The 27,327-nt window shown below is 41.4% G+C and overlaps 2 protein-coding genes across 4 annotated transcripts; one reads left to right on the top strand and one right to left on the bottom strand.

Annotated features, from left to right (window-relative positions):
* Positions 1 to 576: 576 nt before the first annotated feature.
* On the bottom strand, positions 577 to 9,303 carry LOC311099241 (ladderlectin-like). Its single transcript, XM_084139931.1, has 7 exons — positions 8,808 to 9,303; positions 4,454 to 4,582; positions 2,952 to 3,045; positions 2,540 to 2,655; positions 1,979 to 2,161; positions 925 to 1,039; positions 577 to 797 (listed from the first exon to the last, which is right to left on the bottom strand). Exons 3-7 carry the CDS (start codon positions 3,031 to 3,033, stop codon positions 706 to 708), a joined length of 588 nt encoding a protein of 195 aa, XP_083996057.1. The 5' UTR covers positions 3,034 to 3,045; positions 4,454 to 4,582; positions 8,808 to 9,303; the 3' UTR covers positions 577 to 705.
* Positions 8,324 to 26,649, top strand: LOC311099240 (cAMP-responsive element modulator-like). Of its 3 annotated transcripts, XM_084139928.1 has the most exons (8): positions 8,324 to 8,439; positions 12,446 to 12,566; positions 12,843 to 12,974; positions 13,913 to 14,004; positions 14,409 to 14,551; positions 15,591 to 15,770; positions 23,706 to 23,868; positions 24,257 to 26,649. In XM_084139928.1, exons 2-8 carry the CDS (start codon positions 12,450 to 12,452, stop codon positions 24,399 to 24,401), a joined length of 972 nt encoding a protein of 323 aa, XP_083996054.1. In that variant the 5' UTR covers positions 8,324 to 8,439; positions 12,446 to 12,449; the 3' UTR covers positions 24,402 to 26,649. The 3 variants fall into 3 exon arrangements, with proteins under 3 accessions (XP_083996054.1, XP_083996055.1, XP_083996056.1); XM_084139929.1 differs by lacking the exon at positions 12,446 to 12,566 and having other exon boundaries at positions 8,372 to 8,439; XM_084139930.1 differs by lacking the exons at positions 8,324 to 8,439; positions 12,446 to 12,566; positions 12,843 to 12,974; ... (1 more) ...; positions 14,409 to 14,551; positions 15,591 to 15,770 and adding an exon at positions 16,246 to 18,323.
* The last annotated feature ends 678 nt before the right edge of the window (positions 26,650 to 27,327 follow it).

Here is a 27,327-nt window from a genome sequence, read left to right as displayed (position 1 = left end):
GTCCGGTGAACAGGTCAGTGGTCCATAGCCGCAGGCAGAACAGTTTAAACTAGTCTAATACATTTGGCTCTAATAAGTACATCTTGTACACACGTCTATACCCAGTGACAGAGTTCGGAAACGCTACGAAAAACCATCAGCCGCTGCCCCACTACTTGGTATACAGGGAACGGATGGGGTAAGGAAATATAGCCCGTCACAATTCACAGACAGCGCTCTGACATCCACATTATAATTTGACTTACTTTAAAGCTATACACACACAGTTCGTTTATGTTCATGGAGTACGACAACTTTTTGGGTCACTATTTAACTAGGCAAGTCAGTTAAGAACAAATTCTTATTTACAACGACGCTGGGCCAATTGTGCGCCGCCCTATGGGACTCCCAGTCACGGCCGGATTGTGATACAGCCTGGAATCAATCCAGGGTCTGTGGTGACGCCTCTAGCACTGAGATTTAATGCCTTAGACCGCTGCGCCACTCAGGAGCCCCATAACTGAATAATATTCTTCAAGAAACAAAGTGAATAAATTATGGTAATATTATTCATGTTTAATAACGACTCATGAGATATAATGCGTACACCCATTTTATTGACAAACCAAAATAATTACGCAACATTTACAGCAACAAATCTCCAAAGTAATTGACTAACATGAAACATTTTCAGTTAGAATGCTGACACCGGAGTAGCACTTGGTTTCAAGTGATAGTTTGATGGATTAAACAGGTTCTTATGGAGCACACCGAGGGATAGCGCCTTCCACATGATTCAGCTTGCCAGCCGTTTTCATCTTAAGAGGAAACACGGAATAGAAGTGACCTCACAACTCCGATGTACACACAAAAATAGTAAAGTGTCATATTTGTTAAACTTACTATGAAAGTTTGATTTGATGAATGATAGTGGGCTTACTGTACCTCCAGAGTTCATCTGAATACATGGCTCTCTGGCACCCCTCGTGTTACTCGGCTCGTCTGCCGCCCAGTTCTCGTGATCAAATTTGGAGCCGTCACTCCAGAACCATAGCCTGTCCTGCGGGGGAAGTGGTGAGGTCTCAGTATCACATAGATGGGCTTGCTGAAAGCAAGAACAATTTCTAAAATCCAACATACTCAGGGTCTTTCCTTCACCTGTAGCACCAAACCCGTAAAAGCTACCACTACCAAAACAACTTCAAAAACCATGCAGACTGGCACTGTTGCGTGAAAATAAGTGTTGATACTACATACTTTTCAAATTACAACCACGGTGATACAAAGCCCAATGCATTTCAGTGGCCATAGACTTGAACGAGAAGAAAACTAGTATACAACCGACTCTGCATTAGGACGAAACAGCGCCACCCCACCACCGTTATTGTTTGTTGCGGAGCTGAGGAGTGTCGCGCCGCGTGGTTTATTTTATTTATTTTTGTAAATAAAAAAGTTGTAACTTGTGTTACATATCGCAAACAGACGAGTCACCATTAAGGATTCCAGATTTAAAAATTGTTTAACGGGAGTGGCGAGTGTGGATATAATGGTAATATCAAAATTCCGCTTTTGACAGCCATCATACTCTATGAGTCAGCGCAAAATAGGTTATGCACGCCAACATATTAGGTAAGAATAAGCAAAGAGAGTGTCAAGCGAAAATTATATAAAACATTTTACCACTGCAACATTTAATTTAGTCTGAAGAGTGCTATTTAGAGTCCACAGCTGGCGACGCCTTATTGCGTTATTCCCCATTATTTGCAGTACCTCAGACTTATCATTACCAGCTGAGAAACTGTTGAGCTGATTTTACTTCTGGCACAGAGTTGTCTGAGCAGTGTCTTAACATCCTAAAACCTACTTCCAGCTGATTGTTTTGAGACTAATAAACCAGTTAACAGGATTCGACATATTGATGAATATACTCTAGCTGAACTGTTCAGGTAGAGTATAACTTTCACTTCAGTCATTTCTATTAAGTATGACAATACCGTACCTTTCCCTGAACAGCATCAAAGCCGCCAATCCAGGTAAGAGGGAAACTGCCAGTCTTGATCAACACCAGCGCCTGCAGAAATGTGGACTCGTCGGAGCTGTGCACAGATGCCAGGTTTGCGCCAAGGTACTTTACAGTGTTATGCACAGGCTTCAGTTTTTCTCCAAGGAACATACAGTGGCGCTAGAGCAAGCAGTAGACAGAGACAAAGGCATGTCATAATGGAAGTATTAGTCAGTTGTGCAGTCTGAGAATTTGTCTTCTGGACTCACAATCAAAATATTGGCCATCGGAACTAATGTTCCATTAAAACAGAATCTTAGAGGTTTTAGTTAGTCTGTCTTAACCCATGCCCTGAGGGTTCTAATATAGGCTACTAGAGGGCCCAACGCCACAAAATATTGCAAAGCTATAGAAAATACAAATTACAGAATAATAAGATGTTCAGTATTTTACATGAGGGGCCGGTTAAAATAAGGCCAAACAACATTTAAGGTAACTTCAAACAAAAAAGTTGATTTCAATTTAACTTTAATTCACAGTAGAGGGTAAGCATTATACCTCTGCTTTGGGCCATGTCCTTGCAGTTTCGACAAACATGAAGCAGCGGGAATTAAATTGGAACCAGCCTGTGGGGCATGGGTTTCTTTTGTCTGCTGCAAATTTCACCAAATCATCTGAAAGAAGAAGACCGGGCATGTCCCGAAATTGCAGCCAATTTGAATCATAAATAACTACTGAATATTATTAGTAAGTAAGTCAATCCACACACTACAACAAAACAAATAATTGAATGACGTAAAGCACAAACTCATTCCACAGAGGGTCTACAGGTTCACGTCACTAACTAGTAAAGAAGGCCCTTACCTGGTTGTCTAAGTCTTCATTGAAAGGAAGACCAAAAACCTGCAGATACTAGGCACTCCGTGGAATGAGTGACACCCCTGATGTAAAGTGTGAGGCTGACTCTTACTTGCGTAGCTCGCAGTCATTATTCTGTTGTCGCCCAGTGTAGAGGCAGCGCTGAGAAGCAGAAGAATGGTCAACGTCGCCATGGTGATAGTCTCCTGAGAGACAAGACAGACAATGAGAGAAGCCATCAAGACAAATTCAGTGCAGCGTTTCCCTAACCTCTCGTAACCCAGCAAGGCCACATCATGTATTCCAGTACCATCACAGTCAACTAATGGATGGTTAAGGAATACCAGGTATCATCTCGTCCACCACATACAGTAGATTAGCCTGGCACAAAGGAATGTTTGACTCCCAAATGACACCATACTCCGCTAGTGCACTACTTTGACCAGGGACCCCAGTGCACTACATAGGGGGGGGGGGGGGGGGGGGGTACACACCCTAAAATGGCACCCTACCTAACCCAGTTCAAACCCTGATGCGTGACACACCTAGTAAGACACATTTTTGCAAAGGCAATTAGCTTGTAAAGTAGGTTCTTCTAGAGCAGGAGACTAAACTATCCTAGCATGAGCTACTTTCCAAAAAATGTAACAGGTGGCGAGCTACTTTCAAATAGGCACAGTCTCTCCCCTGCAACGCTTCCGGGTCTTTGGTGTACAAGAGAAAGTAATGCACCGTTCTGTCAAGATACCTGCTAAAAATTATGGTTAACTACTAAGGGGGCCCTATAAAAACTGTGGTCCCCGCCACAAATTATAGACATTTTGCCAAATGTTCTCAGTTGAATTTTCTGGTTTCCCACTCAATTACAATTGTTCATTAAGAACAAAATGTGATGTCCATGCTTTATTCACATCAGAATACCATTTGTTTTTGGTCTGGAAGAAATGTAAAGACATTTGGATTTGCGTAATTCTCCTTTAAATTGCACCATATAGCTAGTTATTAATCAATGTGTGGTCTAATGTGCCAGTCTAGCGATGGTTCTGTTCTGCTGATGCTCGTTTCATGGCAAAGTCTCCAAATAAATCGATACAAATTATATACGTCCGCCAGGTAAGTATACTTTGCAGTTAACCTTGAAGTAAATGTTTTCGGGAAACAAGCTGTCAACCCACAAGACGGTTATCACCTCAACTGGCTACACAGAGTGATCGAAAAACGCGCACCACACAGACGGCCAATATTGTTGGAAATTAATTGGCAGATGGCTTAAAAAGCCACATTTAACACTAATAGTGGCTAACCGGGAGCGGGATAATGTCAAGTCGCGTTGATTAAGTAGTAGCTGGGTACTTGCAGTGTCTGATACTTGTGAGATTTGTTTGGCGTTGAAAACGTGAAAATTGCATGTACTTTCAGAATTGTTTGGCAAACTACTCATAGTTGGGCTGCGAGCTACTGCGACCTGTTGGAGACCCCTGCCCTATATAATGCACTACATTTGATCAGGATCACATATGCCTAATGGGCCCTGGTCAAAAGTAGTGCACTACATAGGGAACCATTTGGGATGAAAGTAGATACAGTACTAGATGAATTATGTTGAACTCTCACCTTCTGCGATCTTGATGTTTCAGCGGTTTTCACTGGGTCGCTTTGTCCCGTCTGTGAGTTGAATTCTACCTCTCCCTGCTCTCCTTTTTTAAGGAGGAACCATCCAGTCAGACCCCTCCCTCTCTCATCCTTTAACCGATTAAAGTAATCAACTAATCATCAAGCTTTTATCATTTGAATCAGCTGTGTAGTGTTAGGGAAAAACCAAAACGTGCACCCCTTGGGCATAGCCACGGGAAGTAGTTTGGTGGTGCAGCATATTTTTTATAGAAATGTATTTTCAAAGGGGGTGCTGAAAAAAAATATTTGCCTGTGCTACACATGCTATATTGGTCCACTATTATAGCACTATTAAAGGCCCCGTGCATTACTTTTGTGAAAATGTTAAAAATTAAATAAATTCTTCCCGCGACTATTGCCCTTGTGGTTTCCATTTTAAAAAAGCATTACATTTATTTATTTTTTTTTACTAATTCATGGGTTGCACGACATTATTGTTATGAAGATTCTCTTGCGCACTGGTGCCCGACTAAACGTTGTACTTAATTATACCTAATTGAAACTGATAAAGATTGTCCAAAGTGGATTATAGTGGCTTGGAAATTATGGCATTTCAGAAGGAAACAAATAATTAGTAGGAAAACTTTTGTCATCATTGTGATGTCGTTAGATTGACTTCAGATGCAGTATAACTACTGAACAAAAATATAAAAGCAACATGTAAAGTGTTGGTCCCATGTTTCATGAGCTGAAATAAAAGATCCCAGACATTTTCCATACACACAAAAAGCTTATTTCTCTCAAATTGTGTGCACAAATTTGTTTACATCCCTGTTAGTGAGCATTTCTCCTTTGCCAAGATAATCCATCCACCTGACAGGTGCGGTATATCAATAAACTGATTAAACAGCGTGATCATTACACAGGTGCACCTTGTGCTGGGGACAATAAAAGGCCCAATGCCACAGATGTCTCTAGTTTTGAGGGAGCGCGCAATTGGCACGCTGACTGCAGGAATGTCCACCAGAGCTGTTGCCAGATGATTTAATGTTAATTTAAAGCTGCCTCCAACGTCGTTTTAGAGAATATGGCAGTATGTCCAACCGGCCTCACAACCGCAGACCACGTGTAACCACCCCAGCCCAGGACCTCCACATCCGTCTTCTTCACCTGCGGGATCGTCTGAGACCAGCCACCCGGACAGCTGATGAAACTGTGGGTTTGCACAACCAAAGACTTTCTGCACAAACTGTCAGAAACTGTCTCAGGGAAGCTCATCTGCATGCTCGTCGTCCTTACCAGGGTCTTAACCTGACTGCAGTTCGGCGTCGTAACCGACTTCAGTGGGCAAATGCTCACCTTCAATGGTCACTGGCACGCGGGAGAAGTGTGCTCTTCACGGAAGAATCCTGGTTTCAACTGTACCGGGCAGATGGCAGACAGAGTGTATGGCGTTGTGTGGGCGAGTGGTTTGCTGATGTCAACAGAGTGCCCATGTTGTGGTTATGGTATGGGCAGGCATAAGCTACGGTCAATGAACACAATTGCATTTTATCGATGGCAATTTGAATGCAAAGAGATACCGTGACGAGATCCTGAGGCCCATTGTCGTGCCCATCATCCGCTGCCATCACCTCATGTTTCAGTATGATAATGCACGGCCCCATGTCACAAGGATCTGTACACAATTCCTGGAAGCTGAAAATGTCCCAGTTCTTCCATGGCCTGCATACAACCAGACTAGTCACCAGTGCTTGACTTTCGGCAGGAGCTCACTGGAGCTGAGTAGTGGCACCTCAAATGTTCTACTGCTTGAGCTCCTATTCCTCTTATAGAATATTAGCTAAAAAGTATTGTGGCGCTCCCGCACCTAAATATAAACCGTAAAATAGCACCCAAAATGAGTACCGGCACCTATTTCAGTTCAAGTCAAGCGCTGCATGTCACCACCCATTGAGCATGTTCGGGATGCTCTGGATCAACGTGTACGACAGCGTGTTCCAGTTCCCGCCAATATCCAGCAACTTCGCACAGCCATTGAAGAGGAGTGGGACAACATTCCACAGGCCACAATTAACAGCCTGATCAACTCTATGAGGCAAATGGTGGTCACACCAGATACTGACTGGTTTTCTGATCCACGCCCCTACCTATAAAAAAAGTTATCTGTGACCAACAGATGCATATCTGTATTCCCAGTCATATGAAATCCATAGATTTAGGGCCTAATTAATGTATTTAAATTGACTGATTTCCTTATATGAACTGTAACTCAGTAAAATCTTTGAACTTGTTGCATGTTGCGTTTTATAATTTTGTTCAGTGTACATGCAGTGTACATCCACCCAAATGTCTGCAGGCCCACCCACCAACGAATTTCTGTCTACACAACTGAAACTGGTAACTTGCCCATATGGTTTAAGTTGGCACTGGAAGAAAGGAAAGGGGCTGGCAATGTGTTTTCAAACTAAGGTAGGATTCATTAAAGCTTAATCTCTTTTTCTGGTGCTCCTAACTTTTAAAGTTGGGAGCACCAGTGCTACCAATGAAAATGTGAATAGTCTACAGTTAAATCTAGCCCATTGTTTTGACTGTCAGTACATTAGTAGTCCTGGTGAATGAGAGCAACAGTTCAATCCAGAGCCAGCTAGGTAAATAAGAGCTGTTATTAAATAAACTGTGGTCAAAATCAGATGTATCCAAACATTCTATTTAGTGTTCTGTAAAATATTGCCATAGAGCTCGCCAGCGTATAGTCCTAAAACCCGGAAATAAGTTACCTCTGGTTCCGTTCAGCCATCCCTATGGGAAGAAATGAATGGGAAAGAATAGGGTTTTGGAATAAATTACGAAAATAACGTCTGAGTTTAACACAGGTTTAGGAGATTTTATACGTTTTTTTCTATAAGATAATAGCAGTGTTAACATGACCCTTATGAATTATGAATCCTGTATGTGATTTGTGGTTTTTGTTATTACATAAATTCTTTAAAATTCACAAAAAGTGACGTTGGCTGATGAAGATTCTCGTAAAACGAAAGGTATACGATCTCATAAGCCTGTGTTCACAGACCTTATTTTCTGCGTTTATCCAAAAACACCATTCATTTCCCCCATAGGCTTTGTCCAACGAACCATGGCGGAGTCAGTGCTTGCAAAAAGACGCCAATACTAATTCGCTCTATAAATAGTAGCCTACATTTCCAATGCAGTGTTTTGTATTGCTACAGTGTGGGCAGTATCAGAGGGAAAGAGAGAGGATGAGATCTAGTATGAGGGAGAAGGGGATACAGTAAATTAGTTTAAAGAGTATATTGAGTAGAACGTCATTAGATATAGTCTCAAATATTGTATCTTTTTTAGGAGCTACGGGGCTGGTAGGTAGGATTTAGATTCTCCCTGTCTCCAGTACAGTACGTGGCGGTATTGCACCATAACGTTGGATGCCAACCGCCGATAAACCCCACTGAAGAAGAACAATGCAGTGTTTTCTTCTCCTTTACAACCACTAGATGGCCTCCAACATCATCAGAAAACATATGAACTATTTATAAATGTTAAACTATTTAGTGTGTACTGTGAACATGGGATGGATGAGATCATTACAGAATGTTTGGTCTACTCTTTAAACGTATTTTTCACTTTGTTGTCAGTAACCTATTGGTTTTAATGTACGGTATCAAAAAGGTTCAATATAAATTCATTATAACATGTTTTTATGTGTCGTTTTGTGCAGTGCATTGCTGTCCAGAGTCATACAATTGTAGAGAAATTAGACTTGTCTTCAATTTACAGTAATCTGTAAAGCTCCTCCCATGTGTAGTTTTTTTTTTTTCTTCTCCTGTAGTGTTCAGTTGGAGAGGACGAGTGCTTGGTCGACATTTTAGTACTGCATCATCAAGACTGACGTGGGGTCTACGTGGGCAGAGGCTCGAGCCATCCACTCCTACCATAATTAGTGACGAGTCTGACTACGTAAAACTTTGGTAAGTTATTACACGGTAGACTAGTCGTGGGACTCGGTCACAAAAAAAGAGACAACAAAACAGAAAGTTCACCGTTTACAATGACGAATGGACAAACTTTCAATTTGGCAGTTGAATCTACTGGCTAATGACTATGTTAGCTAAAGCTAGTTGCTAGCTCTGGTTACGTGGACAATCTCCTTCCTGTGTGTTAGCCAGCTGAACAACTTTATGCACAGACACGAATGGTACAGTTAGTTTGCTTGCTAACTAACTGGCATATAAAGACAGAGTGAATTGGCTTGCCAGCCAGCGTCCGTATTACTTTTAGAAAGCTAGCAGCTGCCTGCTACTAGCTAGTTACATGATAAATAATGTTAGCTATCCACCTTTCATGCTTTTCGGTGTAAGTCGCAATTTCTCTCGAGCGTTTGTCTTCAGCTGCATAAATGACGCAACTCGATTCGCGTTCGCTTTCTGGAAAGGTAGTTAGCCAGCTAACGAAAAAAAAAATTGCTCTGTTAATAAATGTACCAAAAGTCTATCTTGTTTAGGTGCTGAGTATGGTACAGATTTTATAAACTAGCTCGCTACAAACTAGCAATTTCAGAGTGACAGCTTCTAGACCCCTCCCCTTTCGAATTCAGACAGGCGGGCGGCTGTCTTTGTTCCATGGGAGTTACGCCGTGTTCAAAAGAACTGGGAAATATCCAACTTTCGACATAAGTGTGGGTGGGTGGGTCATCCAACTCTGAAACTCGGGTATCTTACTAGTGTTCCGACCTGAAGATAACTGACGTCATGATTTAACCTAGTTTTTTTTTCTTCCGATTTCCCAGTTGACATGAAAGCACCATTAGAAAAGGGAAAACATGAATCAAGTAAACGCAACAATCACATTTAACACAATGTTTGATTGAGTACATTAATTTGAATTAAATCAAACGTTTGAAATGTGTTCCATGTAATGCATTGTCACTGAATGGGTTCGTTCTGTAGTGACAGTAGGCGACTTGTAACTTAATCAAAAGCCCTCGAATTGATGGTATATGTCCTCCAACATGTAAAGACACTAAAGGCATTGCTTGCATTTCTTTTAAACATGGATCCCAGTTTAATCAATATGTTTACAGCACAGGAGGACACTAACACAAACTAATGTGCTAACAGTTCTTGTATGGCAGCCCAGTCAACCAGCACTGTTTTGAGTTATCAGGCAGTTGTTCAGGACATATGACAACATTACTTGCTTTAATCTAATGATATAATATTGAAATAGTCTTAGACTTACACTACCGGTCAAAAGTTTTAGAACACCTACTCATTCAAGGGTTTTTATACATTGTAGAATAAAAGTGAAGACATAAACTATGAAATAACACACATGAAATCATGTAGTAACCAAAAAAGTGTTAAACAAATGAAAATATATTTTATATTTGATATTCTTCAAATAGACACCCTTTGCCTTGATGACAGCTTTGCACACTCTTGGCATTCTCTCAACCAGCTTCATCTGGAATGCTTTTCCAACGGTCTTGAAGGAGTTCCCACACACGCTGAGCACTTGTTGGCTGCTTTTCCTTCACTCTGCGGTCCGACTCATCCCAAACCATCTCAATTTGGTTGAGGTCGGGGGATTGTAGAGGCCGGGTCATCTGATGCAGCACTCCATCACTCTCCTCCTTGGTAAAATAGCCCTTACACAGCCTGGAGGTGTGTTGGGTCATTGTCCTGTTGAAAAACAAATTATAGATCCACTAAGCCCAAACCAGATAGGATAGCGTATCGCTACAGAATGCTGTGGTAGCCATGCTGGTTAAGTGTGCCTTGAATTCTAAATAAATCACAGACCGTGTCACCAGCAATGCACCCCCACACCATAACACCTCCTCCTCCATGCTTTACGGTGGGAAATACACATGCAGAGATCATCCGTTCACCCACACCGCGTCTCACAAAGACACAGCGGTTGGAACCAAATATCTCCAATTTGGACTCCAGACCTAAGGACAGATTTCCACCGGTCTAATATCCATTGCTCGTGTTTCTTGGCCCAAGCAAGTCTTCTTCTTATTGGTGTCCTTTAGTAGTGGTTTCTTTGCAGCAATTCAACCATGAAGGCCTGATTCACACAGTCTCCTCTGAACAGTTGATGTTGAGATGTGTCTGTTAATTGAACTCTGTGAAGTATATATTTGGGCTGCGATTTCTGAGGCTGGTAACTCTAATGAACTTATCCTCTGCAGCAGAGGTAACTCTGGGTCTTCCATTCTCGTGGTGGTCCGCATGAGAGCCAGTTTCATCATAGTGCTTGATGGTTTTTGCGACTGCACTTGAAGAAACTTTCAAAGTTCTTGAAATGTTCTGTATAGACTGACCTTCATGTCTTAAAGTAATGATGGACTGTAGTTGCTCTTTGCTTATTTGAGCTGTTCTTGCCATAAAATGGACTTGGTCTTTTACAAAATAGGGCTATCTTCTGTATACCCCCCTACCTTGACACAACACAACTGATTGGCTCAAACGCATTAAGAAGGAAAGAAATTCCACAAATTGACTTTTAAGAAGGCACACCTGTTAATTGAAATGCATTCCACGTAACTACCTCATGAAGCTGGTTGAGAGAATGCCAAGAGTGTGCAAAGCTGTCATCAAGGCAAAGGGTGGCTATTTGAACAATCTCAAATATAAAATATATTTTGATTTGTTTAACACTTTTTTTTTTTGGGTTACTACATGATTCCATGTGTTATTTCATAGTTTTGATGTCTTCACTATTACTCTACAATGTAGAAAATAAAGGAAAACCCTTGAATGAGTAGGTGTTCTAAAACTTTTGACTGGTAGTGTACATTTTCCCAAAGGGAGTATAATTTGTTCTTATCTAATCATCTATTGGGGTGGCTTTTTGTGTGCTTTTCACCAGCCTTGGCATCACTCAGGTGCGTGCTACATGTTTGGCAATGCTCCAAAACACTCCAAACCAACTCCTATTACAGAGTCCCATTGTTAATGATGTCTCTGCACAAGTGAAGAGTGATTAGTGCTTTTTGGGGTTTTCGGTTCGATGACAAAAAAATTATCACGTTTTTTGGTTTTGATTGATTTTTTACGTGGATTGAATGCTGGAACAACACAGAATAAAACAAGTCCCATGATTGTAGTGACTGCCCATTACTGCTTGTCACTTATTAACCATCATTTTATTCACTTTAATAAAATATTTCAGTGGTGTATATTACATTTGTTTTATTTGATGACTTTTATTCCAAGTCATCATCTCTATAGAGCTACTGCCTATGGTGTCAGACCAAATCACTATTTTAGTAGTTCTTCAAAGTAAATAAGGCATATTTTTATGACTGCTGAATACCAACTATCAATCACTTAGATCATGTATTTTCAGGTAAAGATACCTCTCGAAGCAACTGCTCTCTATCCCTCTCGATCGCGCGTTCTCTCTCCGTGTCTGCTCCACAGATTTATCTCTAAAGAAACTGTGCATCGAGCTCACAGAAAAAAATTAATGAAATGGAATTAAAATAATTGAACCTACGTTGGTCAATTAGTTGTTTAAAAACAGAAAAATAAACTACATTTCAGTTAATCACTCAGCACTACCCTGCACTCAGTTTTAGATTTGTTTTCCCACTGTCCCATAAATCCATATTTGCATCTTTTTGTTGTTGTAGTTGTAAACAGTATCATTCAAATATGGATTTATGGCACAGTGGATTCTTTTATAATTATTATTGAGTGTAGAGACATAATTTAGAATGGGATTCTGATGTAATATGAGTTGGTGTGGAGTGTTTTGTAATATGGTTTAATGCATTATAGTCAATTGCAAGTGATGACTCAACAAAATGTGACAACCCAATTTCCTCTGTAATGATACAAAATAGAATAAAATAAAAACGATTTGGGGGATCAACTACAAACTACAGGAAGAGTGAAAATAAGGACACATGAAAAAAAATGTGTACTTCCCCTTCAATTGTGCTACATTTCCTGACATTTCCAGTCCGATGACCATGAACACAGCGGTTGCGTCATCACAGCAGGATGGAAGTGTTGATGACTCTCTGTCTGATGAAGAACCAAGTCAGAGTGAATCCAACTCACCCACTGCTGTACTTACTCAGGTAGCACCTTTGTGAAGTGTGTGTGTTGTGGCCACTATCACTCATCATCACTCTTATATTCAGAGATGCATCAGGGTCTAAAAAGCCTGGTCCCAGACCTGTTTGTGCTCTTGCCAACTCCATTTCGCATTGTCAAGCCAAACACAACAATAAATGACAGAGTTGGCATGATAGCACAAACAAGATCATTTAGACACACTGATGCTGGAGTATCCTTTTCTCAAATATTGTTTAAATGGCTAGTAAAACAATTGAACGTCTCTTGTCTTTCTCCAGGTTTCAGGAACAGGAGACTCCGCTGGCATGACAGTGTTGCAGTTACCTGGTGGGCAGACAGTTCAGGTCCAGGGTGTCATCCAGGCTCCTCAGGCCTCTGTCATCCAGTCACCACAGATGCAGACTGTACAGGTAGCTACTAGAGCTCCATCCCTTCCCTATACCCTCAGGTTGTGTCCCAAATTGCACCTTATTCCATATAGATCACTACTTTTGAAAGTAGTGGTCTATAAGTGTCATTGGGGATGCAGCCTCAAGGGTCACTCTAGTCTTTGCTCAATACAGTAAATCAGTAGTTGCTTTTTCCCCATAGAACAATTCCAGAATGGTTTTGGGTCGCAAGAGCACAAACATATCTGGGGCCAGGCTAGTACTTTCTGATGTTGTGTACCAGTGATCCCAAGGATGTAACAAAGGGTATCTTCACATCTACAGGTGCGATTGTTCTGGCTCTAATGCAGCACTCTCTCTTAATTGGCTTTGTCTGAGAAATGGGATCTGTGATTTAAGCTAATCAGTTCAACCTTCATGCACCGGATGTTGTATTGTGTCTGCCAGTCTCTTAGACAACATGCTGTCTGCTTGCATTAGACAAATCAGCACATGATGTCACGCTCGTTTTCCATTTTCCTCTAAATCACACTCACCAACAAAGAATGAGTGGTTCACTACCTTTGACAAGGGCCCTGTGCATAAGGCAATAGGGTGCTATTTGGGACACAACCTGAGATTTATACTGTTTGGGAATTACTTTTATTTTTCAGTATTCAGTAAGGTATTTTAAAATGGAGGGAGGTGGCCTTACACAGGGACCGTGTCTATGGCGGCAGGTAGCTTAGTGGTTAAGAGCGTTGTGCCAGTAACCGAAAGGTCGCTGGTTCTAATCCCCGAGCCGACTAGGTGAAAAACCTGTCGATGTGCCCTTGAGCAAGGTACTTAACCCTAATTGCTCCTGTAAGTCGCTCTGGATAAGAGCGTCTGCTAAATGACCAATTCATTCATTCATTCATTCATTCATTCATTCATTATGCATTACTTTCAGACTTCATTGTTTTTTTTTCCTTTTCCAGATCACCTCTGTAGCTGGGCTTGAAGGTGGGGAGTCGGCAGTCACAGACACACAGAAAAGAAGAGAGATTCTCTCAAGACGCCCATCTTATCGGTAGGCAGACTTGAAAACATTGCAAATATAAAAATTGAATGTGTCCCAAAGGACACCTTATTCCCTATATAGTGCATTACTTTTGACCGGAGACCTATGGGCCCTGGTTAAAAGTAGTGCACTACAAAGGGAACATGGCGTAAGTTTATATATTTGGGGCGGCAGGTAGTCTAACGGTTAGGAGTGTTAGGCCAGTAACCAAAAGGTCGCTGGTTGAAATACCCAAGCTGACTAGGTGAAAAATATGTCGATGTGCTCTTGAGCAAGGCACTTAACAGTAATTGCTCCTGTAAGTCGCTCTGGATAAGAGTCTGCTAAATGACTAAAATGGATTTATATAACCATTGACGTTTCAAAGCAATCCAAGCAGAGTAGTTTATTACGTGCTTTCCTCTTTACTTCAGAAAAATCCTCAATGAACTATCATCGGATTCCTCCTCAATTCCGAGAATTGAGGAGGAGAAACCTGAAGATGAGTCTCCACCCTCCAGTGTCCCTTCAGTTCAAGTGCCAACTTCAATCTATCAGACCAGCTGCGGCCAATACAGTGAGTTTCATTAGGTTCTGGCCAAAAGTGGTGCACTATACAGCCCGACCAAGCAAAAGAGCTGCTCATAGAGTGAAACTGAGAAAAATGACTTCAATGTTTTTTTTATTGTCCAGCCAAATGAATTGTAGGCAGATCATTGGAGATGTGGTTATCTGTTTTCTTATTATGAGGTTTTTGTTTTATTCATATTGACCCTGACCTCTGACATGACCTTTGACCCTAGATGGCAATTACTGCCTTCTTGCTTGGTACACCCACTGGAATACATTTCCATGATGATTTAAAATAATAATAATACAAACTTGTGTTAGGATATTTATTTGTATGTGGCTGTCAGTGTCATATAGTTTGATACTTGTATTAGTGAAGAACAATAAATAATACCAAGGTAAACAGTAGATACTGCAGCCCAAAGCTCAGTGAAACCAAGGTAAAAGGCATTAACTGATTTTTCCTTGGTTTCACTTTAACTTTTTGCAGTTACTGCAATTATAAAGCATGTATTTAATGTATAAAAATAACTCATTTTTGACCAAATGTGCAGTTACTGTTCTTTTGCTTTGGTAGGGCAGTATACAGGGAATAGGTTGCCGTAGTTGGGACGTAACTATGGTGAGAATGTTGACATGCACTCACTATTGTGACATTAATTTCTATATCCAGTTTGTGTTCTTGTGTAAGAGATCTTAAACAGAGGATTCATTGTGGAGGCTACATTTCCCAGGTTACAGTTGTGCATCAATAAGCCAGTGACCCAACCTTATCAACCATAAAGTACAGCACTTTTCTATATTTGAAGAAAACATCTAATCTAATAGATCAGAAGGTGCTGCTTAGAAATGGCTGATAACAGTAATGAGCTATTTATAGCAGTGTTCAAAAATGCAGAACTACATGCGACTTTTGTCCCTCGTTGACAAAATAAAAATAACTCCCGCCCTCAGAGACCTTTTTCAATACAAAATTAGATTCACACAAACATCCACAAATACCTCTGAGTAACCCTTCACTTCTAAAAATGTGTGTCCCTCCTCAGTTGCCATCACCCAGGGGGGAGCCATCCAGATAGCCAGCCCAGGCAGTGAGGACCTGCAGGGTCTACAGTCGCTGGCCATGTCCAACTCTGGTTCCCCGCAGATCCTGCAATACGCAGCCCAGGCAGGGGACTCTGGACAGCAGTTCTTCTCTGTGCAAGGTGGCCAGGTGGTGATACAAGGTAAGAACTGTACTGAACCCTTTACACTCGTGGGAATTGGCCTATATGGATACGGCTAAATTAAAATGTTTCTTACAGAAGAAATATGAAAGCAAATACATAAGCATGGTAACTATTGAAAGGGAACAGTTTGTAGATTATGGGAAAATTATTAGACCAAAGTTGAGGACACAACAGTTTACCTGACACAAGACTGAATCCAAACATTACACTGTTGATTTTATGTGCATTTTACATTTACTGTACTTTTCACCGTATTTGTTGATAAAGAAATCTGAAAATACTCTGGATACATTCAGTAACATGATAAGAATATTCCTGGAAAATGTGGGTTAGGCACAACATAGGACACAAAAATTACATGGGTTTGAGTGAGAGGACTAACTTGTGTCTCCAAGTGGCCACACACCTCCAAAGTGTGCACAGTTCCTAAGTAATTTCAATGCACTTTTATGACTCAATGCACTCTTCAACTATAAGGTGCTTTTGAGCTCTCCTAGCTGTGCCATTGAGGAACTAGAGCAAGGACACTTGTAGTTGTTTTGTTTGGAACACAACGCTGCATCCCCGCCATCACACAATTACTGTTGTTGTTTACGCAATTCAAAAACACAATCTGGGTCAGGTGGGCATCATTGGAAATTGTTCTATTGCCAACATGGCTATCTAAATTATCAAATAAATCTCAGTGTTAGGCTTTCACAAGGCAATTCAGAGAAACGAATCGTCATTTTGGTGTGCATAGAAAAGAGTCATGAGTGCGTTCAGGTGCGTGTTCCGCGGCAAACTTTCTTCACAACAGACAAACAGGCTCATTCTGTTGAGAACAACCCAGGGTATGACGCCAGGTCATCTAGTAACTGTATATGAAACATAGTGATCATAAACGTTGACACTGTATATGACATTAGTATTATGATATGGACATGTGAAGTGCACATTCAGACTCACGGGTGTTTGGCTTGCTTGTATGACATCAAAGTGGTATTTATTATAATCCTCAACGTCTCATCTTCCAAAATTCATCGAGCCCTTTTCATTTAAAGCATTTCCCTCACTCAGACAACAAAAAATTAGCAAAAGTTGCCCAATTAGCGGGAGGGATGGGGACAACTACTTGTTACGCGAGGTGCTCAGGTTCAGAACGGTTGTCAGTCAAAACCCATACAGCGCTGTGAAGCGCAGAGCCAGAGGTCCGACATCATTTATAGCATGTTAATGTACAGCCACTGCGTTTCAATGTAGGCGCTTATCAGTGCCCAAATCTGCCTTTTTCAACCCGTACACGGGTACGAGTGTAAAGGGCTACATGAACTCCAATTTCTCTATGACCCAAATGGCACGCTATTCCCTACATCAGGATGTTTTTCCATTCCTTAATTGTCCAGTGTTGGCGATCACCTGCCCACTGGAGCCGCTTCTTCTTGTTTTTAGCTAATAGGAGTGGAACCCGGTAACAAAATTAAAGTAACTTGGAGCTGATTTGCTGGTGTTTTCAGTCTTTTATGTCCAAAAAATTGCTCAGAACTTGGGGACCCAAATAAAATCACCTAAAAGCCAAATTCGGCCTGCGGGCCGCCAGTTGGGGAACCCTGCCCTATATAGTGCAATACTTTTGACCAGGGCCCATAGGTAATAGGGTTCACATTTTGGATGCAGTCTCCATTTTATAACCATCTGGTCTTTCTGTCCTTAGGCTTCCTAGTTATTTCATTAGATTACATTGAAATAGTGTGATTCATTAAGTCATGGGTTTGTATTCATTTAGCAGATGAACAGAAGAAAGCTCTCTAAGTGGCTGGAGTATGACTAGTATTTCTCAAAAAAATGTCAAGCATGGTTGGTTGACCCTGTAATGTTACTTACAGTACCATGCAGACTAGTTCATCAGAGCAATGTAATGGTTTCCCTGCATTTCAAGTTTTTCTGAGTCCAATGACTGTCTCAAACATTTCCCTCTTATAATTACAAATGCTCCCTATTAGGGTACTTCTTTACAGCTGAACTTATTTACTTATTTTCCAGAGAAACGGATGAAAAAGCTTAAAAATCATATAATCCTAACAAGTAGTAAAAGCCAATCCCAAAGGAGTGCTTCAATCAGGGTGCTCACATTAGTACTGCTGCTGCCATTTGGGCACACTATCCTCCTGTTTGTTCTACGTCGCCTAGTTGCGTCATAGGGTCTAAAAATATCCTGCTAGCCCTCCCTCCCTCCCTGCGTCTTTCCCTCCCTCCCCCCTTGCCTCGCTGCATTGTGTTGCTCCACTTTAGCATTTGATCCAGGAGAAGAGCAGGGGGAGGGGCCTAGAGGCAGAATGTCTTATTGACTTCAGCAGGGCCAGTGATGTCATTGTGATGTCAATGTCACTAATTGTAATTTTGTGCAAAGTTGATTGTGACCACTCCATGTAGAGAGCAGGCAGAGCGAGACACACACAGGCAGATAGAAAGAAAGACAGTCAGATAAAGAGAGAAAAAAGTGTGTGGTTCTGTTGAGCCTGTGTTTTGGAGTAGAATATATGGCTGTTACTGGAGATGAGACTGAATCAGGTATGTAACTATATTTTAAGTGTTTCTCAGTCTTGGATTGTTATAGAAAATGTAATGTTGCATGCTGGCAGTAATTGAAAATGTATAGCTGCATTGTTGTACAATTCAGATATATATCTGCATTGTCTATTTAGAGGGCTAAATACATTATTTTTATACATTTGTTTTTGTGAGGAATTACTTTAAAGTTGGGTTGGTTAAATGTCTTTACAGAACTTTTACGCGTTGATAAAAAAAAAAATGTATGTAGGCTACCAAAGTTACCAGTTCGCTTGGAATCCTCAAAATTCTTCAGAGTATTTTCTCAAGATACTGAGTGTGTTTAAGAGAACAGAGAAAACCAATAGCAAACTGAAAGACGTGCACTGACTAACTAATTGAGGGTTAATAGCTAGCTACTACAGAGGCATCTTGCCCACAGTTCTTTCTGAGACTTGAACACGTTACAAGAGTACTGTATAATTACCATTCAGCATTCCTGTAGTGAAAAGCTAGACATAACTGTTGACCGAACAAGGCGGTAAGTGTTTGGTTAGCTTGCTCAATCCGCCGATACCTGTCTGCCTGCCCCCTGAAACGCTCAAACAGAACGCTTCTCTGGATCAGCAAGGGAGAGGGGGAGGGGTGGTGGATGTGCGTTAACGTCACTCCAGTTTCCTGGAAGCAGATCTGGCCAGGGAAATGAAAATGCTAAGCGTCGAGTGAGACACACATTGACGTCAGCAGGGAGTCATGCTGTGATTAGGCTACACACAGAACAGAACAGAGCCCTCTGAGAACAGTGCTAGAGCAGTGAGCACAGCATTGGCGATACCAGTTTAGTAATCCACTCAGATGACGACAGAGAGAGAAGAGCTCAGCCTGGTGTAGCCCCTCAGATCTGCAAGCTAATGCTTGCTCATTCGTGCATTAAAACACTAGTGCAGTGGTAGCATTTGGGCTATTATCAATTCATAAATGTTACCCAAAAAATGTTTTTTTTAATGTATTCCTACCCCTTGACTCTAAGAGCTTTGCACACCTGGATTGTACAATATTTGCACATTATTCAAGCTCTGTCAAGTTGGTTGTTGATCATTGCTATAGAGCCATTTCCAAGCCTTGCCATAGATTTTCAAGCCAATTTAAGTCAAAACTGTAACTAGGCCTCTCAGGAACATTCAATATCGTCTTGGTAAGCAACTCCAGTGTAGATTTGGCCTTATGTTTTAGGCTATTGTCCTGCTGAAAGGTGAATATGTCTCCCAGTGTCTTGGAAAGCAGACTGAACCAGGTTTTCCTTTAGGATTTTGCCTGTGCTTAGCTCTATTCCGTGTCTTTTTACCCTAAAAAACTCCCTAGTCCTTGCCTATGACAGCATACCCATAACATGATGCAGCCACCACCATGCTTGAAAATATAAAGAGTGGTATTCAGTGTTGTGTTGGATTTGCCCTAAACATAACACTTTGTATTCAGGACAAAGTTAATTTCTTTGCCACATTTTTTTGCTGTTTTTCATGTTTTGAAATATTTGTATTCTTTACAGGCTTCCTTCTTTTCACTCTGCCATTTAGTTTAGTATTGTGGAGTAACTACAATGTTGTGATCCATCCTCAGTTTTCTCATATCATAGCCATTAAACTCTGTAACTGTTTTAAAGTCACCATTGGCCTCATGGTGAAATCCCTGAGCGGTTTCCTTCCTCTCCGGCAACTCAGTTAGGAAGGACGCCTGTATCTTTGTAGTGACTGGGTGTATTGATACACCATCCAAAGTGTAATTAATAACTTCACCATGCTCAAAGGGATATTCAATGTCTACTTTTTTTTTACCCATCTACCAATAAGTGCCACCCTTGGAGGCATTGGAAAACCTCTCTGGTCTTTGTGGTTGAATCTGTGTTTGAAATTCACTGCTGGACTGAGGGACCTTACAGATAATTGTATGTGTGGGGTACAGAGATGAGGTAGTCATTGAAAAATAATGTTAAAAACTATTATTGCACACAGAGTGAGTCCATGCAACTTATGTGACTTGTTAAGCACATTTTTACTCCTGAACTTATTTAGGCTTTCCATAACGAAGGGGTTGAATACTTATTGACTGAAGACATTTTAGCTTTATATTTTTAAATAATTTGTAAACATTTCTGAAAACACAATTCGACTTTGACATTATGGGGTATTGTGTGTAGTAGGCCAGTGACACAAAATCTCTATTTAATCAATTTTAAATTCATTATGTGGAAAAAGTCAAGGGGTGTGAATACTTTCTGAAGGCACTGTAAGGATGATGATAGTTTGTGACGAACATCTTAGTTTTTTGTCTCCTGTAGTTCCTTTGCAGTTACTATTAGAAGACATTAGAAAGGTATTTATCAACATACCAGCGATCAGATCAGAATCACATTTTCTACACCGAGGAGCACATTGGAAATAAGTGTATTTAACACTTTGATGTGTTATTCTCAGCCCCCCCCAAAAAATGCACTTATTTGTTATTTTTTACCGGTACAGGCTAGAAATGTAGATTGGGAGATAGATTAGAGGGATAAAGTATAGAAAGTGAGTCGGGGAACGGGGGATCGAACCGCTGCTCTCCAGGGGCATATGTGGACCGGGGGCGGCAGTACCACCACTAGACTACCCCCTGGCACCTTCTGGGATTTCTTTGTACTTTGAAATTGTTTTTAATAAATAATTAATCATCACCAAATAATGTAGGCTGAAAATGTAGGCTACTACAGTGGGGGAAAAAAGTATTTAGTCAGCCACCAATTGTGCAAGTTCTCCCATTTAAAAAGATGAGAGAGGCCTGTAATTTTCATCATAGGTACACGTCAACTATGACAGACAAATTGAGAATTTTTTTCTCCAGAAAATCACATTGTAGGATTTTTAATGAATTTATTTGCAAATTATGGTGGAAAATAAGTATTTGGTCACCTACAAACAAGCAAGATTTCTGGCTCTCACAGACCTGTAACTTCTTCTTTAAGAGGCTCCTCTGTCCTCCACTCGTTACCTGTAAAATGGCACCTGTTTGAACTTGTTATCAGTATAAAAGACACCTGTCCACAACCTCAAACAGTCACACTCCAAACTCCACTATGGCCAAGACCAAAGAGCTGTCAAAGGACACCAGAAACAAAATTGTAGACCTGCACCAGGCTGGGAAGACTGAATCTGCAATAGGTAAGCAGCTTGGTTTGAAGAAATCAACTGTGGGAGCAATTATTAGGAAATGGAAGACATACAAGACCACTGATAATCTCCCTCGATCTGGGGCTCCACGCAAGATCTCACACCGTGGGGTCAAAATGATCACAAGAACGGTGAGCAAAAATCCCAGAACCACATGGGGGGACCTAGTGAATGACCTGCAGAGAGCTGGGACCAAAGTAACAAAGCCTACCATCAGTAACACACTACGCCGCCAAGGACTCAAATCCTGCAGTGCAAGACGTGTCCCCCTGCTTAAGCCAGTACATGTCCAGGCCCGTCTGAAGTTTGCTAGAGTGCATTTGGATGATCCAGAAGAGGATTGGGAGAATGTCATATGGTCAGATGAAACCAAAATAGAACTTTTTGGTAAAAACTCAACTCGTCGTGTTTGGAGGACATAAAATGCTGAGTTGCATCCAAAGAACACCATACCTACTGTGAAGCATGGGGGTGGAAACATCATGCTTTGGGGCTGTTTTTCTGCAAAGGGACCAGGACGACTGATCCGTGTAAAGGAAAGAATGAATGGGGCCATGTATCGTGAGATTTTGAGTGAAAACCTCCTTCCATCAGCAAGGGCATTGAAGATGAAACGTGGCTGGGTCTTTCAGCATGACAATGATCCCAAACACACCGCCCGGGCAACGAAGGAGTGGCTTCGTAAGACGCATTTCAAGGTCCTGGAGTGGCCTAGCCAGTCTCCAGATCTCAACCCCATAGAAAATCTTTGGAGGGAGTTGAAAGTCCGTGTTGCCCAGCGACAGCCCCAAAACATCACTGCTCTAGAGGAGATCTGCATGGAGGAATGGGCCAAAATACCAGCAACAGTGTGTAAAAACCTTGTGAAGACTTACAGAAAACGTTTGACCTGTGTCATTGCCAACAAAGGGTATATAACAAAGTATTGAGAAACTTTTGTTATTGACCAAATACTTATTTTCCACCATAATTTGCAAATAAATTCATTAAAAATCCTACAATGTGATTTTCTGGGGAAAAAAATCTCATTTTGTCTGTAATAGTTGACGTGTACCTATGATGAAAATTACAGGCCTCTGTCATCTTTTTAAGTGGGAGAACTTGCACAATTGGTGGCTGACTAAATACTTTTTTTCCCCACTGTACCAGTGAGGCTGTCTTTTCTCTTTTACTTTTGATGGCAGTTATCTACCCAGTAACCAGATAATGACAATGGTTTTAACATAATTGTAGTAATTAACCCCCCCATCCCCTATAAAGCTAATATCCTCTCTATTCTGTAATGTCAATGTGCACGTTGATAATCTGATAAAGACAAGAGCACTGGTTACATAAGCTTCTTGTTCTGAGGTTTTTATGACATCAACCAATCATTGAAATGGTTTTTAATTGAGTTAGGCCTATTTTGTTGGGCAAGGTGATTGTCTATCAATCCTGGTTGTCGGTGTTAAGTCACAGGCCATTGGTTAATCTGTTGTTACAGGGGGGTCAAAGGTGAGGGTTCCTGGCTCTAGTCACAGATCACGCTCTGTATGCATCCCAAATGGCACCATATTCCCTTTACAGTGCACTACTTTTGACCGGGCCCAGAGGGAATAGAGTGCCGTTTGGGACGCATCCTCTCACTCTCCCAGTCCAGATTTGACAGAACTATTCAAACCACACAAACGCTGGGTCTGTGATCTGTGTTTAGGCCTACAGTACTCTCCCTAATTTGGCAACTGTGCTGTGATCTTAAATCTGGCTGTAGAAAAATAACATCATTTTAAATTAGGTTTGTTTTGCTTAATTCACTTTTGTCTGTTGGAATCTGGGCTTGTCTGGTGGTTTAACAGAAAAAGCAGTAAACAAGTGGTCAATTGTTGTTGTTTTTTGCCGTTAAATGAATTCCCATCTACTTTATTTGTATTCATTGTTTATGTCTAATTTACGGTTGCTTATCCTGTAAATAGATAGAAGATGAGAAATATTTGTGATTGAAGGGCTTGAGTTGAAAAATACAGCACTTGGTTTTCCCCCAGGAAGCTAAATACAGGTGGTCATTGCAAGTGAGAATTTGTATTCCAGTGACTAACTTGCTTGAATAAATGACTTAATCGCATCTAATTCTGATGTCCTGTCTGTCTGTGCAAGTGATGAACTTGATTAAGTAAATTACTATCAAAACTAACCCTGATGTTCTGTCTGTGTTCTCTAGCTGCCACTGGGGATATGCCAGCGTACCAGCTGCGTTCGCCCACCTCGGGCCTGCCCCAGGGCTTGGTGATGGCTGCGTCCCCAGGCTCCATGTCCATGCACAGCCCCCCGGTGCACACTGAGGAGGTCACACGCAAGAGGGAGGTCCGCCTCATGAAGAACAGGTGAGACAGACGCAGTTTGCGTCCCAAATGGCACCCTATTCCCTTTTATAGTGCACTATATTTGACCAGAGGCCCTGATCAAAAGTAGTACACTATAGGGAGTAGGGTGCCTTTTGGGACGCATCCACAGATTTTACTTCGTAGCTCTGAATTGCTCTGAATTTGGCTAACAACTGCAAAAGGGGAACAGATTTTGAAATCATTAATATTCATCTTTCGGTTTCCTCACTTTCCTGTAGATTTTTAAAGCACCCCTTAGATAATTGGTTAGCCAAATAGGTTGAGTGGATGTTATGTGAAGCGTCTGAAGTGTATTTGTTCACTTTTGATTGGTGCTTAGTGCTGGAATTTCTCCCACTGACCATCTCTTTTCCCCTGTCTTCTCTAGGGAGGCTGCACGGGAGTGCCGCAGGAAAAAGAAAGAGTATGTCAAGTGTCTGGAGAACCGCGTGGGCGTGCTGGAAAACCAAAACAAGACCCTCATCGAGGAACTCAGAGCACTAAAGGACATTTACTGCCACAAGAACGAATAGCTCAGTAGCTGTGATCAGCCTTGTGCCAGGAGAGAGAGATCCTACTGAAAAGGCACATATAGTGCCGTTTACAGACTGACTACTCTAAAAGACTGGAACAAAAACTACTTTCACTGTCTTGGTTACTAGTCTACTCCGCTTTTTCAGGCCCAGTCACTTTGATACTGCATCGGAGGTTGGCAGGTGGCCATAGGCTTGTGCTCTCCGGGCTGAAGTCAAGTCCTGCTCCGGCCCAGGGCCCCTGTCTGTCCTCACTCATGCGCTTGCATGTGAATACACAAGTGTCGCCCAGCCGCTTTTGCTATTTGCAGGGAGGCAACCAATGAGAAGCCAGCCTGCAGAGGAAGAGGAAGTACATGTGCTTCCTGAAGGCACACTGCTCACCACCACTGACTCACCACAGTGGAGAAGCAAAATCGAAAGACCTGCGATAGAGCCTCACTATCAGCCAGCAAGTTTGTGCATGCAGACTCACCAACAAGCCAACCTACCTTAGCCTAAGTGCCAGTCTGTTTATGCTATCATGCCAACTCCTTGTTACTTCTTGTCATGTTTAGCTTGACAATGAAAGCAATCGAGTTGGCAAGAGCACAAACAGATCTGGGGCCAGGCTAAACCTACCTATCTTTACTTGTCACTGCTAGCTAGAGTTGTTCTTCTTATATTACTATACTTCTCTGCTCACATTGGCTGTTGTAAACATTCCTTTGTGAAATTAACCCCTTCTTCCAGGACAAAGTGTGACGAGTAAATACACTTTCCGAATCATTTAAGTTTTGGAATTCTGTATTTGGCCATTTGAGTGTCAATTCCAGTTTTCTAATGACTTAAAGGTCCAATGCAACCGTTTTTATCTCAATATCAAATAATTTCTGGGTAACAATGAAATACCTTGCTGTGATTGTTTTCAATTAAAGTGGTCAAAAAGAAACAAAAATTAGCTTCTTAGCAAAGAGCTATTTCGCAAGCAAGAATTTAGCTTGGACTGTCTGGGAGTGGTCTGAGTGGTCTGAGCTGTTATTGGCAGAGAGGTTTGGAACGCTCTTTCTTACTGGTCTATTAACAAATTTACCGCCTGGGGATGTCACCAGGCAGGCTAAAACTGCATCCCACCAAAACAGGCTGAAATTTCAGGCGGTCTTTTCAAACAGCTCTTACACTAAAAGGGCATTATCATCATTTTCACAATTTCACATTATTATTCCAACCTCATAGTTTGGAAATAATTATAAAACACAGGAATATCACGTTTTTGACCGCACTGGGCCTTTAATGTGTTACTTGAATTATTGTGTAAGACCCAGTGTCAAGGATGTGACTAAGCCTTTCACTTGATGTGCTCTTTTCAAACTGCACAGTTCAATAAAAAATATATAAAAAACATGACATAACATGCCCCTGGATGAATTTATATTCAATCATTATATATTTCTAGCCATTTGAGGAATCTTATCTCACCAAGACCATGTTGAAATGACTGCTGCTATGCCACTCTTTCAAAATGGCTACATTTGCCGTTTACTGAATCGCTCACCAATCGTTCTCCACTTTGTCTGTCTTGGAACATTACTGTGCTGTGCCAGTGAACTGTCCACATGTTACAAAAAAATTAAATAACCAGAGAGTACTGATAAGCTAATGTTTGGGTATTTTGACTGTCTTTTTATAAACATTTTATGTGAATTACTTGCTTTAAACAGGTAGGTTTTGTCCCAAATGGCCCCCTATTGCCTTTATAGAGCACTACTTTTGACCAGAGTCTTATGGGCCCTGGTCAAAGTGGTGCACTAAATAGGGAATAGTGTGCCATTTGTGACATAACAATAGAGTTCATGACTGCTCTGTTTAAAGGGTATTGCCAATGAATGTCCACGAGAGCAGACTTGACTATGATGATGATGATGATGATGATGCAGCTTCAGTTTCTTTCCTCACACCAGTTCTGCTTGCGTGATTTTGCAGCCTCCCGCTTGCTTTGAATTTTGTGATAAACTTTCTTTCCGTTTACATGAATATGTCCTTTGTATGTTGTCATGCCAGTGGTTATACAATTCAGGTGAGATGTCAAATAAGATGAAAAAGAAAATTGATCTCAGTAAATGTTTTTGGATAGAATTGAAGAGTATGTCAAACAGGTTAGCTCTTCAAACCAGTTCAGCTCATGTATTGATCCCTGCTATGTTTGAAAATTGTAAAAAATATATACTATTTCGAATAAAGTTTCCAAACGATCATACCAGAGAATGAATTTACAGTGAAATTATTTGTGAGTCATCCTCATAGTCAGAAAGCTATACACTATACCAGGGTTGCCCAACCCTGTTCCTGGAGAGCTACCCTCCTGTAGGTTTTTGCTCCAACCCCAGGTGTGAATCAGGTGTACTAGATTAGGGTTGGAGCAAAAACCTACAGGACGGTAGCTCTCCAGGAACATGGTTGGGCAGTCCTGCACTATATGGACTGAAGTCTGTACCACACAATGCTTTTGGGCTCACCTATGAAATCAGCCTGGCCTCAAAGACTAGACGTAACATAGTAAACGTAAATCGGAGACTCAAATTATTATCATACACTACATGACCAAAGGTATGTGGACACCTTCTCGTCGAACATCTCATTCCAAAATCATGGGCATTTATATGGAGTTGGTCCCCCATTGGCTGCTATAACAGCCTCCATTCTTCTGGGAATGCTTTCCACTAGATGTTGGAACATTGCTGTGGGAACTTAATTCCATTCAGCCACAAGAACATTAGCGAGGTCGGGCACTGATGTTGGGCGACTAGGCCTGGCTCGCAGTCGGTGTTCTAATTCATCCCAAAGGTGTTCGATGGGGTTGAGGTCAGGGCTCTGTGCAGGCCAGTCAAGTTCTTCACGATCTCGACAAACCATTTCTGTATGGCCCTGGCTTTGTGCACGGGGGCAT

Source organism: Coregonus lavaretus, assembly GCF_964263955.1.
Source record: "Coregonus lavaretus genome assembly, chromosome: 23".
Lineage (NCBI taxonomy): Eukaryota > Metazoa > Chordata > Actinopteri > Salmoniformes > Salmonidae > Coregonus > Coregonus lavaretus.
The sequence above is the reverse complement of the archived record's forward strand: the minus strand, read 5'-3'. Positions and strand labels throughout refer to the sequence as shown.

Excerpts from the sequence above, each read along its gene's own strand:
- LOC311099241 (XM_084139931.1), bottom strand. The coding sequence starts at position 3,033 with ATGGCGACGTTGACCATTCTTCTGCTTCTCAGCGCTGCCTCTACACTG. Across the intron at positions 2,162-2,539 it reads GGACATGGCCCAAAGCAGAG|CGCCACTGTATGTTCCTTGG; the intron begins GTATAATGCTTA and ends TGCTTGCTCTAG. Across the intron at positions 1,040-1,978 it reads TTGATGCTGTTCAGGGAAAG|GACAGGCTATGGTTCTGGAG; the intron begins GTACGGTATTGT and ends CTTCCCCCGCAG.
- LOC311099240 (XM_084139928.1), top strand. The coding sequence starts at position 12,450 with ATGACCATGAACACAGCGGTTGCGTCATCACAGCAGGATGGAAGTGTT. Across the intron at positions 14,552-15,590 it reads GACCAGCTGCGGCCAATACA|TTGCCATCACCCAGGGGGGA; the intron begins GTGAGTTTCATT and ends GTCCCTCCTCAG. Across the intron at positions 23,869-24,256 it reads GTCCGCCTCATGAAGAACAG|GGAGGCTGCACGGGAGTGCC; the intron begins GTGAGACAGACG and ends TGTCTTCTCTAG.